Source organism: Rana temporaria, chromosome 3, assembly GCF_905171775.1.
Source record: "Rana temporaria chromosome 3, aRanTem1.1, whole genome shotgun sequence".
NCBI classification, from domain to species: domain Eukaryota; kingdom Metazoa; phylum Chordata; class Amphibia; order Anura; family Ranidae; genus Rana; species Rana temporaria.
In genome coordinates this window covers 462,035,312-462,048,876 of record NC_053491.1, presented here as the reverse complement: position 1 = coordinate 462,048,876, position 13,565 = coordinate 462,035,312, and the positions used below count along the sequence as shown (strand labels likewise).

Sequence of the window (13,565 nt, the reverse complement as noted above, 5' to 3'; positions counted from 1 at the left end):
TGTCCCTGCTGAAGAAAAGCATCCACACAAGATGATGCTGCCACCACCATGTTTCACGGTGGGGATGGTGTGTTCAGGGTGATGTGCAGTGTTGGCCATGGGCCTCTTGGCTGCTTCTCTGATTGCTCTCCTTGCCCGGCCGGTCAGTTTAGGTTAACGGCCATGTCTTGGTAGGTTTGCAGTTGTGCCATACTCTTTCCATCTTTGGATGATGGATTGAACAGAGCTCCTTGGGATATTCAAAGCTTGGGATATTTATTTTTATAACCTAACCAGCTTTAAACTTCTCCACAACTTTATCCCTGACCTGTCTGGTGTGTTCCTTGGCCTTCATGATGCTGTTTGTTCACTAAGGTTCTCTAACAAACCTCTGAGGGCTTCACAGAACAGCTGTATTTATACTGAGATTAAATTACACACAGGTGGACTCGATTTACTAATTAGGTGACTTCTTTTTATTTTAATCAAGTATTTTTTATTAAAGATTTGAACATTAACAGAAGTAATAAGAAATTGAAAAAAATGCGATACTCAAAAGGCATATAACATTGGTACGGAACGTGCACATGGATATAACTTTTCATTAACATAATTTGGTGACTTCTGAATGCAATTGGTTCCACTAGATGTTGGTTAGGGGTATCAGAGTAAAGGGGGCTGAATACAAATGCACGCCACACTTTTCACATATTTATTTAAAAAAAAAAAAATTGAAAACCATTTATAATTTTCCTGCCACTTTGTGTTGGTCTATCACATAAAATCCCAATAAAAATACATAGGGGTAGATTCACGTACCTCGGCGCATTAATCCGCCGGGCGCAGCGTATCTAAGATGCACTACGCCGCCGTAACTTTTTTTTTTTTCGAATCCTCAAAGAATTTGATTCGTAAGTTACGGCGGGTAGTGTATCTTTGGCAGCGTAATGGTGCGCCATTCAAATCTCTGTGATGGGGGCGTGTTTTATGCAAATACGTTGTGACCCGACGTAAACAACGTTTTTTTTTTTTTAACTGCGCATGCGCCGTCCGTGGGGGTATCCCAGTGCGCATGCTCGAAATTAAACCGGAACCAGCCAATGCTTACGACGGTGACGTCATTCTACGCAAATCCCTATTCGCGAACGACTTGCGCAAACAACGTAAAAAATTCAAAATGCGAGGCGGGAACGACGGCCATACTTAACATTGAGTACGCCACCATATAGTAGCCTTAACTATACGCCGGAAAAAGCCGAACGCAAACGACGTAAAAAAATGCGCCGGACGTACGTTCGTGGATCGACGTAACTAGCTAATTTGCATACTCAACGCGGAATTCGACGGAAACACCACCTAGCGGCCGCCAGAAAATTGCACCTAAGATCCGACGGCATACTAAGACGTACGCCTGTCGGATCCATCCGAGATGCCGTCGTATCTTGTTTTGTAGATACAAAACAAAGATACGACGCGCAAAATTTGAAATTACGCGGCGTATCAATAGATACGCCGGCGTAATTGTTCTGTGGATCTGGCCCATAAAGTTTTAAATAAATACGGTGCCGTCGCCGCCATCTTGCTTCACCCTACCTATGCCTTGGAAGCGACCGCGCATGCGTCAAAGTCATTTCGAGCATGCGCTGGTTTCCGTGGAGAGGTAAGTATACACGCTCGGGTTTCCCGGAAGACACTGCTGAGAATTTCACAACGAGAAAATAGAGAGCAGGTTCTCTTTTTCTCGTCGAGATTTTAGGCAGTTTTCTTGCCGAGAAACCTCAAAGCCTCGAACACACGCACGGTTTACTCGGCAAGAAAGCTCTGCCAGCAGTTTTCTTGCCGAGTGTGTACAAGGCTTGAGCTGAAGGGCTCCGCTGGAACGGATCCGCCCAGTGTGAATGAGGCCAAGATCCCGACTTTAACCACTTAAGGACCAGTTGCTGTAGTTTTACGTCGGTAATTTGACACTAGATAATGTTGTTACGACAGCAGCTAGCTACTATAACCCCGGTATCTTTAAAAAACGGCAGGCGACTCGCTTTCGGATTAAAGTGGTCTCAGCGGCGGATTCGCCGCAAGATCACTTTTATCGGTGGCGGGAGAGCCTCCCGCTGCACTCGTCTCCACCGCTTACCAGAGCCGTCTGTAGCAGAGAAGATCGCGTCCGCTCCCCTGTAAGGCTGAATGCCGAGGGAGGGGAAGATGGCCACAACTCTGCTCCATATGCCCAATGCTCTTAAAAAGGAATTTTATTTTTTATACAAAAAAGACCATTTATTTTATTTTTATTGCATTTTAGTGTAAATATGAGATCTGAGGTATTTTTTTGATCTCCCATTTAGGAGGGCCTGTCATGCTTTTTCTATTACAAGAGATGTTCACATTCCTTGTAATAGGAATAAAAGTGACCCAAAAATTTTGCGCAGAAGCCAACGCATACGTAAGTTGCGCCCGCATATGAAAACGGTGTTCAAACCACACATGTGAGGTATCGCCACGATCGTTGGCAGAAGAGCAAAGTTTCTAGCCCTAGACCTCCTCTGTAAATCAAAACTGGTAACCTGTAGACATTTTTAAGCCTCGCCTATGGAGATTTTTAAAGGTAAAAGTTTGTCGGCATTCCACGCGCCGGTGCAATTTTGAAGCGTGACATGTTGGGTATCAATTTACTCGGCGTAACATTATCTTTCACAATATGAAATTAAAATTGGGCTAACTTTACTGTTGTCTGATTTTGTAAGTCAAAGTGTGTTTTTTTTTTTTTTTTTTTTTCCCCAAAAATGTTTGCTTGTAAGACTGATGTGCAGAGTCTGAAAAATAGGCCTGCGCCTTAAGTGTTTAAAGTCTAGATCCACCCAAAAGCCTGGACCGGCACCTGGCTCAACCTCTCAGTAAACCGCTGAGAACATGAACCAACCGAACCTTGGATTATACACCATGTTTCAGGTCAAACCATCTTTGATGTCTCATCTGTGGCCCTCTTTGAGGTGGATCTCCGCAGTGGTATACTATGCTGGTTGGCCATTTTCTACCTTGCCGATCCGGTTTACCTTGTGTCAATCGACCTTTCACAGGTCTTTTATTATTAAAGTGCATGAACTTGCAAGATGCTAAATTAATTACTATACAAATACAGCTCTTTGTTATTACCCCTGAAGAAAGGCGTTTAAGCCAGAAACGCGTCGGGTAAATCAGAGACTCACTAAGTATCTGTATATGTTATTGTCTTTGCACAGACATTTTTTTTATTGGTGTGTTTCATATTTTGCAAAAAAAATGTATATCTTTTAAACTTTTGGTGTTCATGTTCCCTTAAAAAGAAATCCCAGCCCCCGGAGGTTTTTCTTTTATCACCCAGAAGCCTGGACCGGCACCTGGCTCAGCCTCTCGTTAAACTGCTGAGAACCTGAGCCAGCCTCTCCCGCTCCCCCCCCCCCCCCCCCCACAGTTCAACGCAACCAGTGAGCACTGGAGGGGGCAGAGCAGAGACCTGATGACTGGCAGTTACGTCTGCTCTGTTCACCCCTCGGCTCTGAGAAGACAATCAGCAGTCTTTGATTGCTCAGTTCTCAGTGCAGAGATGGCAGGGGGACAGATGCAGCATCAGATCAGTGCGGCATCCACTTAAAGGGGTTGTAAAGGTACAATTTTTTTTTTTTTTTTCCCTAAATGGCTTCCTTTACCTTAGTGCAGTCCTCCTTCACTTACCTCATCCTTCCATTTTTCTTTTAAATGTCCTTTCTTCTGAGAAATCCTCACTTCCTGTTCTTCTGTCTCTAACTACACACCGTAATGCGAGGCTTTCTCCCTGGTGTGAAGTGTGGTGCTCGCCCCCTCCCTTGGACTACAGGAGAGTCAGGACGCCCACTAACACACGGCTCCTTTATCTGCAATGTAGAGAGCGTCCTGACTCTCCTGTAGTCCAAGGGAGGGGGCAAGCACGACATTCCACACCAGGGAGAAAGCCTTGCATTACTGTGTGGAGTTAAAGACTGTAAGGGGTTAGCTCGGTAGCGGGGTGTGTGACCTCCTGAGTGGGTTCACTACACACTGAATTATACAGAGAGGTAGCAGTGGGTGGTTGAAAAAAACAAGGGTAATGGTTTATTCTTCTATATTGCTGGAAACAAGTGCAAGCATCCAAACAGCATAAACAAAACAAAACATAAAATAAACCCTGGCCACTTGGGCCGTCTACCTTCACAACACAGGAACCTACCTATGGAGTCTGGTACAGCCTACTGCTGGGCAGACACTGCTGGTCTTCCAGCAGAAAACAATAGTCTTTTTGATTTTCTTATCACACAGCAAAAATATCAACAACCGCTTCACCTTCAGAAGTCTTTCTCAGCTCACTGCTCTCCTTAACTCAACAAGCCTCAGGATGCAGCATTCAGTAGTAATCCTCTGGACAATTTATAGAGGCCTTAATTTTCTCATTCTGAACAGCTGAAGCTATCCAACATCCTTAAACCTTTCTGGCTACTTCTGCAGCCGACACCTGATAGTAATTGGTGAATTTTCTAAACAAGGCAGAAATGTATCTCCCGTCTGTGACAACACCCCCAGATTTGCCTGACTTCCTGTCACAAGACAGAAGAACAGGAAGTGATGATTTCTCAGAAGAAATAAGGACATTTAAAAGCAAAATGGAAGGATGAGGTAAGTGAAGGAGGACTGCACTAAGGTAAATGAAGCCATTTAGGAGAAAAAAATTACCTTTACAACCCCTTTAAGGGAGTAAAAAATGTAATAAAAAATTTGCAATAGCACAAAGCATTATCTTACAGAAAACATAAACATTTTCCGTTTTAATACAATCGTTGAAAAGTGCGCTGTGCTCTAACCTGAGTGTTGGATTATCTGTAACATTTACTCCATGTAGGTCGATGATCAGGCTGCCAAAGTCGCCCAGTTGGAGGCTGAACGGGAGGCTGAGAAAGAGGCCCGAATGGAGGAGCAGAGAGAGCTGGACTCCATACAATACAGAATGCAGGAACAGCAGGAGACCTGGGAAGAGAGGGAGAAAGAGCTGCAGGAGGAGTGCAGGAGAGTGCAGGAGGAGGGAAGCACAGAGCTGGAGAAGGAGAAGGTGAGAACTGAAAAGGGCTATTTGCAATTCTACAAGAGGTAATATATTGTAACAGCCAAAGACAAATCTACTCTTATGTGAATAATTGTTTTTTTTATTTTATTTTTTCCGTTCCATTACTTTGTGAACCCCCCTGCTGCCAAGTGTACAGATTGAGGGGAAAGCTTCCAACTCATTTATTATAGAGAGTGCAGGTCTGGTAAACGGGACAAAGAGCGAGGATGAATCTCTCTAATGGGGCACAGACTGCAATAAAAACTGACAGGGGTTCTAATCCTTCTGTACTCCATTCAAAGATCTGAAAAAAAAAGTTTTGCCTTTTTAGTTTTACTTTAACTGCTTCCTGACCAGCCGCCGCAGTTATACTGCAGCAGGTTGGCTCCCCTGGTCTCCTCCCCCTGGCAGGCCCACCCCCCGTTAGAATCACTAAGATAATATTTGCATTGCCTGGAGTTTTTAGCTTTAAAGTGCTTGACCTGTACTCCCCTCTCTACATCATGTCTGTTTCCTGTATCTCTCCAGCTCTTGTGTAATGGGCCTAGGCCAAACCTTTTAGCCTCAAATGATAAAAATTCCTATGCAGTTCTGTACAGTTCTGATGTCTGTCTTTGGGCTTGTAGCATGCACAAATAGTCGACATCTCAACCTAAGGGTTGTAAAGGTACAATTTTTTTTTTTTTGCTAAATGGCTTCCTTTACCTTAGTGCAGTCCTCCTTCACTTACCTCATCCTTCCATTTTGCTTTTAATGTCCTTATTTTTTCTGAGAAATCCTCACTTCCTGTTCTTCTGTCTGTAACTCCACACAGTAATGCGAGGCTTTCTCTCTGGTGTGGAGTGTCACGCTCGCTCCCTCCCTTGGTCTACAGGAGAGTCAGGACGCTCTCTACGTTGCAGATAAAGGAGCTCGCCCCCGCCCGCCGGGCATGCGCACGGGAGTCGCGCCCCTAGTGGCCTGTGCGAGAGCCGACGTATAGCTACGGGCTCTCGCGCAGGGGAGCCGACCTGCCGCCGTAAAGCGACGGCGGCTGGTCGGCAAGTTGTTAACAACCCCTTTAAGTCGTGCTGTGATTTGAGGTTCCACACTGCTAATCTGTGCCATTTGAATACTTTTCCGACAGGTTCTGACCCAGCAGGAGAGCCAGAAGTCTCAGCAGTTGCAGCTGGCTCTGTCCTCCCTGCAGAGTGACGTCCTGCGCTTGGAGAGAGAACTGCAGACATCGCACAGAGAGACAGACACTCTGCTGATGGAGCTCAACTTGGAGAAGGTAACGGCCAATCAGAATTATTCTCCTGTGCTGGAAAATAAAAAGGGATGATAAATTGTTTCCCCATCCCCTTCACCCAGTGCTTCTAAATAATGTCCAAACCTTTATCTACTTTCTAAAGGCCAGGATCAAACGAAATGCAAACCCAATCGCTAAGAAAAAATATAAATCGCGCTACCTCCAAACGGTGTAAAAACAAATATTTGAATCACAAAATACACAAAACTATGTGATATATGATGATATTAATTATAAGCTATGTGATAGATGATGGTATATATAAATCACTAATATACCAAAAAAACAAGAGGTTGGTAGCCACTAGAGGGCACTATAAAGCACTCGCAAGCCCCTCAATAGGAGTGAAACAGTGATGATATTAATAATGAACATCAAAAAGAATTTAAATCGTATCATTAAATCAATGAATATTAACCAAATAAAACATATATAAATAAAGTAAAAATTGTAGCAATAAAGTCCATAAATGTTTAACACATGAAATGCCAAACACCCGTGCTCTGTGCCAAGTTCCAAAATCAGTTGAAAACGTGTCCAAAGAAAAGTGATGTATCCTCCACCAAACTATAGATTGGCTCCTTACCAGAACGCCATGATCCCTTATGACAGGGGATCATGAACAGCATATATTAGGTAGTCACTCCCAGTCTTGCAGTTCAGACATATACGATCCTTAACATTGGGTCTCATCCACAAGTGATTAAACTTCACCAATATCAATGCCCACCCTGCAGAAAATAAGTCAAGACTGTAGAGCCAGGCTTGTTCAGTTAAAAGGAAGCCTTCCTTTTTTTTTCTTTCTTTTTTTTTTTTTTTTCTTTCTTTCATCTTTTGTCCCCCTTTACACTGCACCCATTCCTACCTTGCAGGGCAGGTTTGAAAGGAGGGCGGGCGCTTTCCTGGTGTGAAACTAGTGTGTCATTGGTTGCTAGCACTGCCCTGTGTCGTAGCAACCAATCACTGCTAGTCTAACTTGAAAAATAATTTTTCCTGCACTTAATTGGATGATGAAAATCGGCAGAGATTCGCGGCAGGTGCGGTAGCTTCAGACTCTCTCCTGGACACTTCTGTACTAGGCTGTGGGCTGTGCTCTTTGTCCCCCTCTTCCTTCCTACCAGTACAGTGCTCCTGTATGTCTGTGAACACCGAATGGCAGGAAAGAATTGGTAGAGAGAACACAGCCCTTATCACAGCTCTCTTCTCCTCCTCGCTGCTCCCAGCGCTGGGCTGACAGGAGTAGTGATGCCCTTTGTCACTACTCCTGTCAGCCTTGTAGCAGGAAGGAAGGTGCCCCCCCCCCATCCCTACGGTAAACTATTGCGCCCAGGCCAGCTGCCCCTCCCGTCCACTGCTTGTGCCAGCCCTGCTAGTTTGTCATTTAGGGTTTACATCTATTCTAATGATGTTCCTCTGTGCTTTTTAAAGTTGTCCTAAACATGTCTTGCTTTGCAGGCACGTAATGAGTCCGAGAAGGTGCGATTAGAGAGCGAACACAAAATGCGATCGGAAGAGGAGATGGCGGAGAGGCTGGCAGCTTTCCATGAAGAGAGCGCTCAGCACTTGTGCAATGTGAGAGAACAGCACAGGTATGACATAGATGTAATTTCATATTGGGATGTACGCATTTAGGTACAAGGTGCCAGCATGCATGCCAGTAATTTAGCTACAAAAATCAATTGGCTGGTTCGTTTAACCACTTAACCCCCGGACCATATTGCTGTTCAAAGACCAGAGCACTTTTTGCGATTCGGCACGGCGTCGCTTTAACTGACAATTGAGCAGTCGTGCAACGTGGCTCCCAAACAAAATTGGCATCCTTCTTTTTTTTTTTTCACAAATAGAACTTTCTTTTGATGATATTTGATCACCTCTGCGGTTTTTGCGCTATAAACAAAAATGGAGCTACAATTTTGAAAAAATATTATATTTTTTACTTTTTACCATAATAAATATCCCCCAAAAATATATTAAAAAAAAAAAGTTTTTTCCTCAGTTTAGGCCGATACGTATTCTTCTACATATTTTTCGTAAAAAAATTGCAATAAACGTTTATTGATTGGTTTGCGCAAAAGTTATAGCGTTTACAAAATAGGGGGTGGTTTTATGGCATTTTTATTAATAATGTATTTTTTTGTAGTAATGGCGTCGATCAGCGTTTTTTGTTTTTTTTTTTTATCTCTGTACTGCGACATTATGGCGGACACTTCGCACACTTTTGACACATTTTTGGAACCATTGGCATTTTTATAGCGATCAGTGCTATAAAAATGCATTGGATTACTATAAAAATGCCACTGGCAGTAAAGGGGTTAACACTAGGGGGCGGGGAAGGGGTTAAGTATGTTCCCTCTGTGTTTTCTAACTGTAGGGGGGGTGGGCTCACTAGGAGAAATGACTGATAGCTGTTCATACATCGTATGAACAGACGGTCAGGCATTTCTCTCCCTGAGAGGACCGAGAGCTGTGTGTTTACACACACAGCTCCTGGTCCTCACTCTGTAACGAGCAATAGCGGGTGCCCGGCGGCGATCGCGCCCGCCGGGCACCTGCATGGGTGTCAGGGACGAGCGGGGGGCGCGCACGTGCCCCTAGTGGCCGCTAAGAGAGCCGATGTTATTGTACGGGCTCTCGTGCAGGGGAGCTGACCTGCCGCCGTGAAACTGCGGCGGCAGGTCGGCAAGTAGTTAAAGCTTATTGGATTTTTTCTGCCATTTTTTTTATTTTTTTATCTTCATCTTTTTGTGCACTCAGGAAACAATTGCTGGATCTTGCTTCACAGCATGAAACTGAACTGTCCAACCAGCTATCACAGTTCAAGTCAGAATTACAGGAGCGAGAGAGACGTAACCGTGAGATCATCTTGGACTACGAGCACAAGTACGTAGCTGTGTTGTTTTTGCAGTATGCAGTTACATACTTCTTCTTTCTGGGTCACCCTGCAGGAGGAATCAATACAGAAATTTGCCAGCACACCATGGATCAACAAGATGGCTTCCAAACTGATTTTTTTTTTATTGCAGGATCACATCACAAAGTGGTGCAATGTTTCAGAGCCACGCAGGGCCTCTTCGTCAGGCAAGTTATCACATGCCCGACGAAGGGGCCCTGTGTGGCTCCGAAATGTTGCACCATTTGTGATGTGATCATGCAATAAAAAAATCAGTTTGGATGCTATCTTGTTGATCCATGGTGTGCTGGCAAATTTCTGCATTGGTACTTTGAACCATTTTCCAGCTGGCCGTTGCTACAGCACCCAAATCTTTTTGAAGCTTTATCCAGGAATATGTGCGATGGGAATATGGAGTTAACCCTGCAGGAGGAGGACAGACTCACAAACTCCCTTCTGTCTGTATCACCCTGCAGGAGGAGAACAGACTCTTGGCTTCCTTCTGTCTGTATCGCCCTGCTGGAGGAGGGATAGACTCATAGCCCCCTTCTGTATGTATCACCCTGCAGGAGGAGGACAGACTCGTAGCTCCCTTCTGTCTCTATCACCCTGCAGGAGGAGGACAGACTCATAGCTCCCTTCTGTCTGTATCACCCTGCAGGAGGAGGACAGACTTATAGCTCCCTTCTGTCTGTATCACCCTGCAGGAGGAGGACAGACTCATAGCTCCCTTCTGTCTGTATCACCCTGCAGGAGGAGGACAGACTCGTAGCTCCCTTCTGTCTGTATCACCTTGCAGGAGGAGGACAGTCTCATATCTCCATTCTGTCTGTATCACCTTACAGGAGGATAGACTCATAGCTCCCTCTGTCTGTATCACCCTGCAGGAGGAGGACAGACTCATAGCTCCCTTCTGTCTGCTTTTTTTTTTTTCTTTCTTTCTTCTCATTCACCTTGTAAAAGCATCCCTAGTGTTTTTTTGTTTTTTCCATTTTTATTTCTGCTTTCTCTCTCTATAGGTTATCTCACTCAGAAGATCGCTGTCAGGGACTCTCTCGGTCTCTGCATCGATTGGAAACTGAGAGAGCAGAGATGCTATCACAGCTCCAGGAGGTCATGAAGAGTCACTGGAGCCAGGCCTTGCAAGTTCTCTCCTCAAAGGTTGGTTCCTTTTTATTAAATATGTATCTTAACTACTTGCCGACCGCGCACCGTCATTATACGGCGGCAGGTCGGCTCTCCTGGGCGAGAGCCCGTAGCTATACGGCAGCTCTTTGAGCGGCCACTAGGGGCGCGCGCTCGCCCCCGACTCCCGTGCGTGTGCCCGGCGGGCTCGATCGCCGCCGGGCACCCGCGATTGCTCGTTACAGAGCGGGGACCGGGAGCTGTGTGTGTAAACACACAGCTCTCGGAAATGCTGATCTTCTGTTTATACAATGTATGAACAGAGGATCAGTGTTTCCCCTAGTGAGGCCACCCCCCCCCCCACAGTAAGAACACACCCATGGACATACTTAACCCCTTCCCCGCCCCCTAGTGTTAACCCCTTCACTGCCAGTGGCATTTTTATAGTAATCCAATGCATTTTTATAGCACTGATCGCTATAAAAATGCCAATGGTCCCAAAAGTGTCCGAAGTGTCCGCCATAATGTCGCAGTACCAAAATAAAATCGCTGATCGCCGCCATTACTAGTAAAAAAAATATATTAATAAAAATGCTATAAAAATACCCCCTATTTTGTAAACGCTATAACTTTTGCGCAAACCAATCAATAAACGCTTATTGCGATTTTGTTTTTTTACGAAAAATATGTAGAAGAATACGTATCGGCCTAAACTGAGGAAAAAAAATGTTTTTTTATATATTTTTGGGGGATATTTATTACAGCAAAAAGTAAAAAATATTTTTTTTTCAAAATTGTCGCTCTATTTTTGTTTATAGCGCAAAAAATAAAAACCGCAGAGGTGATCAAATACCACCAAAAGAAAGCTCTATTTGTGGGAAAAAAAGGACGCCAATTTTGTTTGGGAGCCACGTCGCACGACAGCACAATTGTCACTTAAAGCGGCACAGTCCCGAATCGCAAAAAATGGGGCAGCAATATGGTCCGGGAGTTAAGTGGTTAAAATAGACCTGAAATTAAAAAAGTGGAAATGTTGGTTTATTATTGTGAACCCAATGAGAATTGTGCCTAGCAATTTAGCAGTGCTCTGAAAAATCGACCTCCTTTTAATTCTTCTTGAAAAAAAAGTATTGTACTCCTGTGCTTAGGGATACTGTATATCTGCAGTGTGAGATCACCTAAGATTTAGAGTTAGATTTGGTGATGTCACTAATGTGCTTCTGTTTCCCTGCTGGAGAGGACGCTGTACCTGAGGACCTGCAATGCAAGGATCTCTCTGCTTCTGCTTCGTTTATTCTGTGGATCTGTTTTCTCTCTTCACCCCTTCAGCTGCTTTTTTTTAAGCCCCGGAAGAATTGACACCCTTCCTGACCAGGCCATTTTTTGTGATACGGCACTGCGTCGCTTCTGTCAACTGATAATTGCGCAGTCATGCAACGCTGTACCCAAACAAAATTTATGTCTTCTTTTTTTACATAGAGCTTTCTTCTTTGGTGGTATTAGATCACCTCTGCAATTTTTTTTTTGCACTATAAACAAAAAAACGACAATTTTGAAAAAAAATGTTTTTACTTTTTGCTATAATAAATATCCCCCCAAAAAAAAAAAAAAAAAAACATTTCTTCCTCAGTTTATGCCAATATGTATTCTTCTACAAGTGTACAGGTGGTCCCTTACTTGCAAACCTCCGACTTACAAACGACTCCTACTTGCAAACGGAAGGAGACAACAGGAAGTGAGAGGAAATCTACCCCTAGGAAGGGAAATTCTCTCCTGTAAAAGTTAATATGGGAAAAACGTGTCTCCTCACCACCGATGCTTTATCACCAATCCTTGTTTCCCTAAAACCCCCAAATTTAAAAAAAAACAATGGTCATTGGGACAGAAAGTGAGGTGAAATGTTCTGAACAGGTGCACAGACAGCAAAACAAATGTTACAGGGGTGATAACCCTTCCCTATGCTATCTAAAAAGCTTAAAAATTGATTTTTTGGCTGGAGCTACACTTACAAAATGTACCTGTTCCAAATTACAAACGGATTCAACTTAAGAACAAACCTACAGTCCCTGTCTTGTTTGTAACCCGGGGACCACCTGTATATTGATTGGTTTGCGCAAAAGTTATAGCTTCTGCAAAATAGGGGATAGATATATGGCTTTTTTTTTAACTAGTAATGGCTGTGATTTGCAACATTGCAGCAGACAGATCGGACACTTTTGACACTTTTTTTGTGACCAGTGACATTTATACAATGATCAGAGCTAAAACCCACTGATTACTGTATAAATGTCACTGGCAGGGAAGGGGTTAACACTAGGGGGCAATCAAGTTCTAACTGTAGGGGGCTTGGGGGTGGAGACCGATCGTTGTTCTTATAAAATAGGAACACACGATCTGTCTCTCTCCCCTTCCAGAACTGGGATGTGTGTGCATTTACACACACATACACATTCCTGTTCTCTGTCAGGATGCCCGGCAGACATCGTGGCCGCCGGGCACGTGCATCATCTCCTCAGTGACGCAGCGCGCGCTCGCCCCCGGCCGCCGTATAGCTACGGTGATTTGCGCAGGGGAGCCATTCTGCCGCTGTCAGATGACGGGTGGTCGGCAACGGGTTAATTATTCCCCCACTTGTCATTATGGGGGACAGCTCTGATCTGAGGAAACAGTCCTCCTACTAAGAGACTGCCTCCACACAGAGATACAGTGTAGAACAAGAAATTGCAGGTCAGTAATGGGTAAAAATCAGTCCTAGGAGCCACTGGCAACTAGTGTTTGCCCTATTCCCTTTTTTTGGGCATATTTTTCACATTTCGAGCCCTTTTTTTAATCTCTAGGCAGGGTTTTGCTAAGCTTCTGAAATAATGAAAGGTTGAAGACCCGGATGATGGAGAAATGTCAAGGCACCATTCCTTAATCCAGGGGTCCTCAAACTACGGCCCTCCAGTTGTTCAGGAACTACAATTCCCATCATGCCTAGTCATGTCTGTGAATGTCAAAGTTTCACAATGCCTCATGGGAGGTGTAGTTCCGCAACAGCTGGAGGGCCGTAGTTTGAAGATCCCTGCCTTAATCAATAGACAATACATCAAAATAATCTTCCAGTAAACCAATCAGGAAACAGAAAATGGGCATTTTTGTTGTGCCAAAACACCACCAAATATCTAAAAGATATATATTTTTATTCATACATT

At 44.2% G+C, this 13,565-nt stretch overlaps 1 protein-coding gene across 1 annotated transcript in view; it reads left to right on the top strand.

Moving 5' to 3' along the window:
* The window catches only part of CNTROB (centrobin, centriole duplication and spindle assembly protein), an 84,282-nt gene that overhangs the window by 33,805 nt on the left and 36,912 nt on the right, over positions 1 to 13,565 (top strand). The window contains exons 8-12 of the mRNA XM_040346786.1: positions 4,865 to 5,071; positions 6,192 to 6,338; positions 7,812 to 7,945; positions 9,111 to 9,236; positions 10,266 to 10,407. Coding sequence (XP_040202720.1) covers positions 4,865 to 5,071; positions 6,192 to 6,338; positions 7,812 to 7,945; positions 9,111 to 9,236; positions 10,266 to 10,407 — 756 coding nt within the window. The remainder of the gene's footprint in view (positions 1 to 4,864; positions 5,072 to 6,191; positions 6,339 to 7,811; positions 7,946 to 9,110; positions 9,237 to 10,265; positions 10,408 to 13,565) is intronic.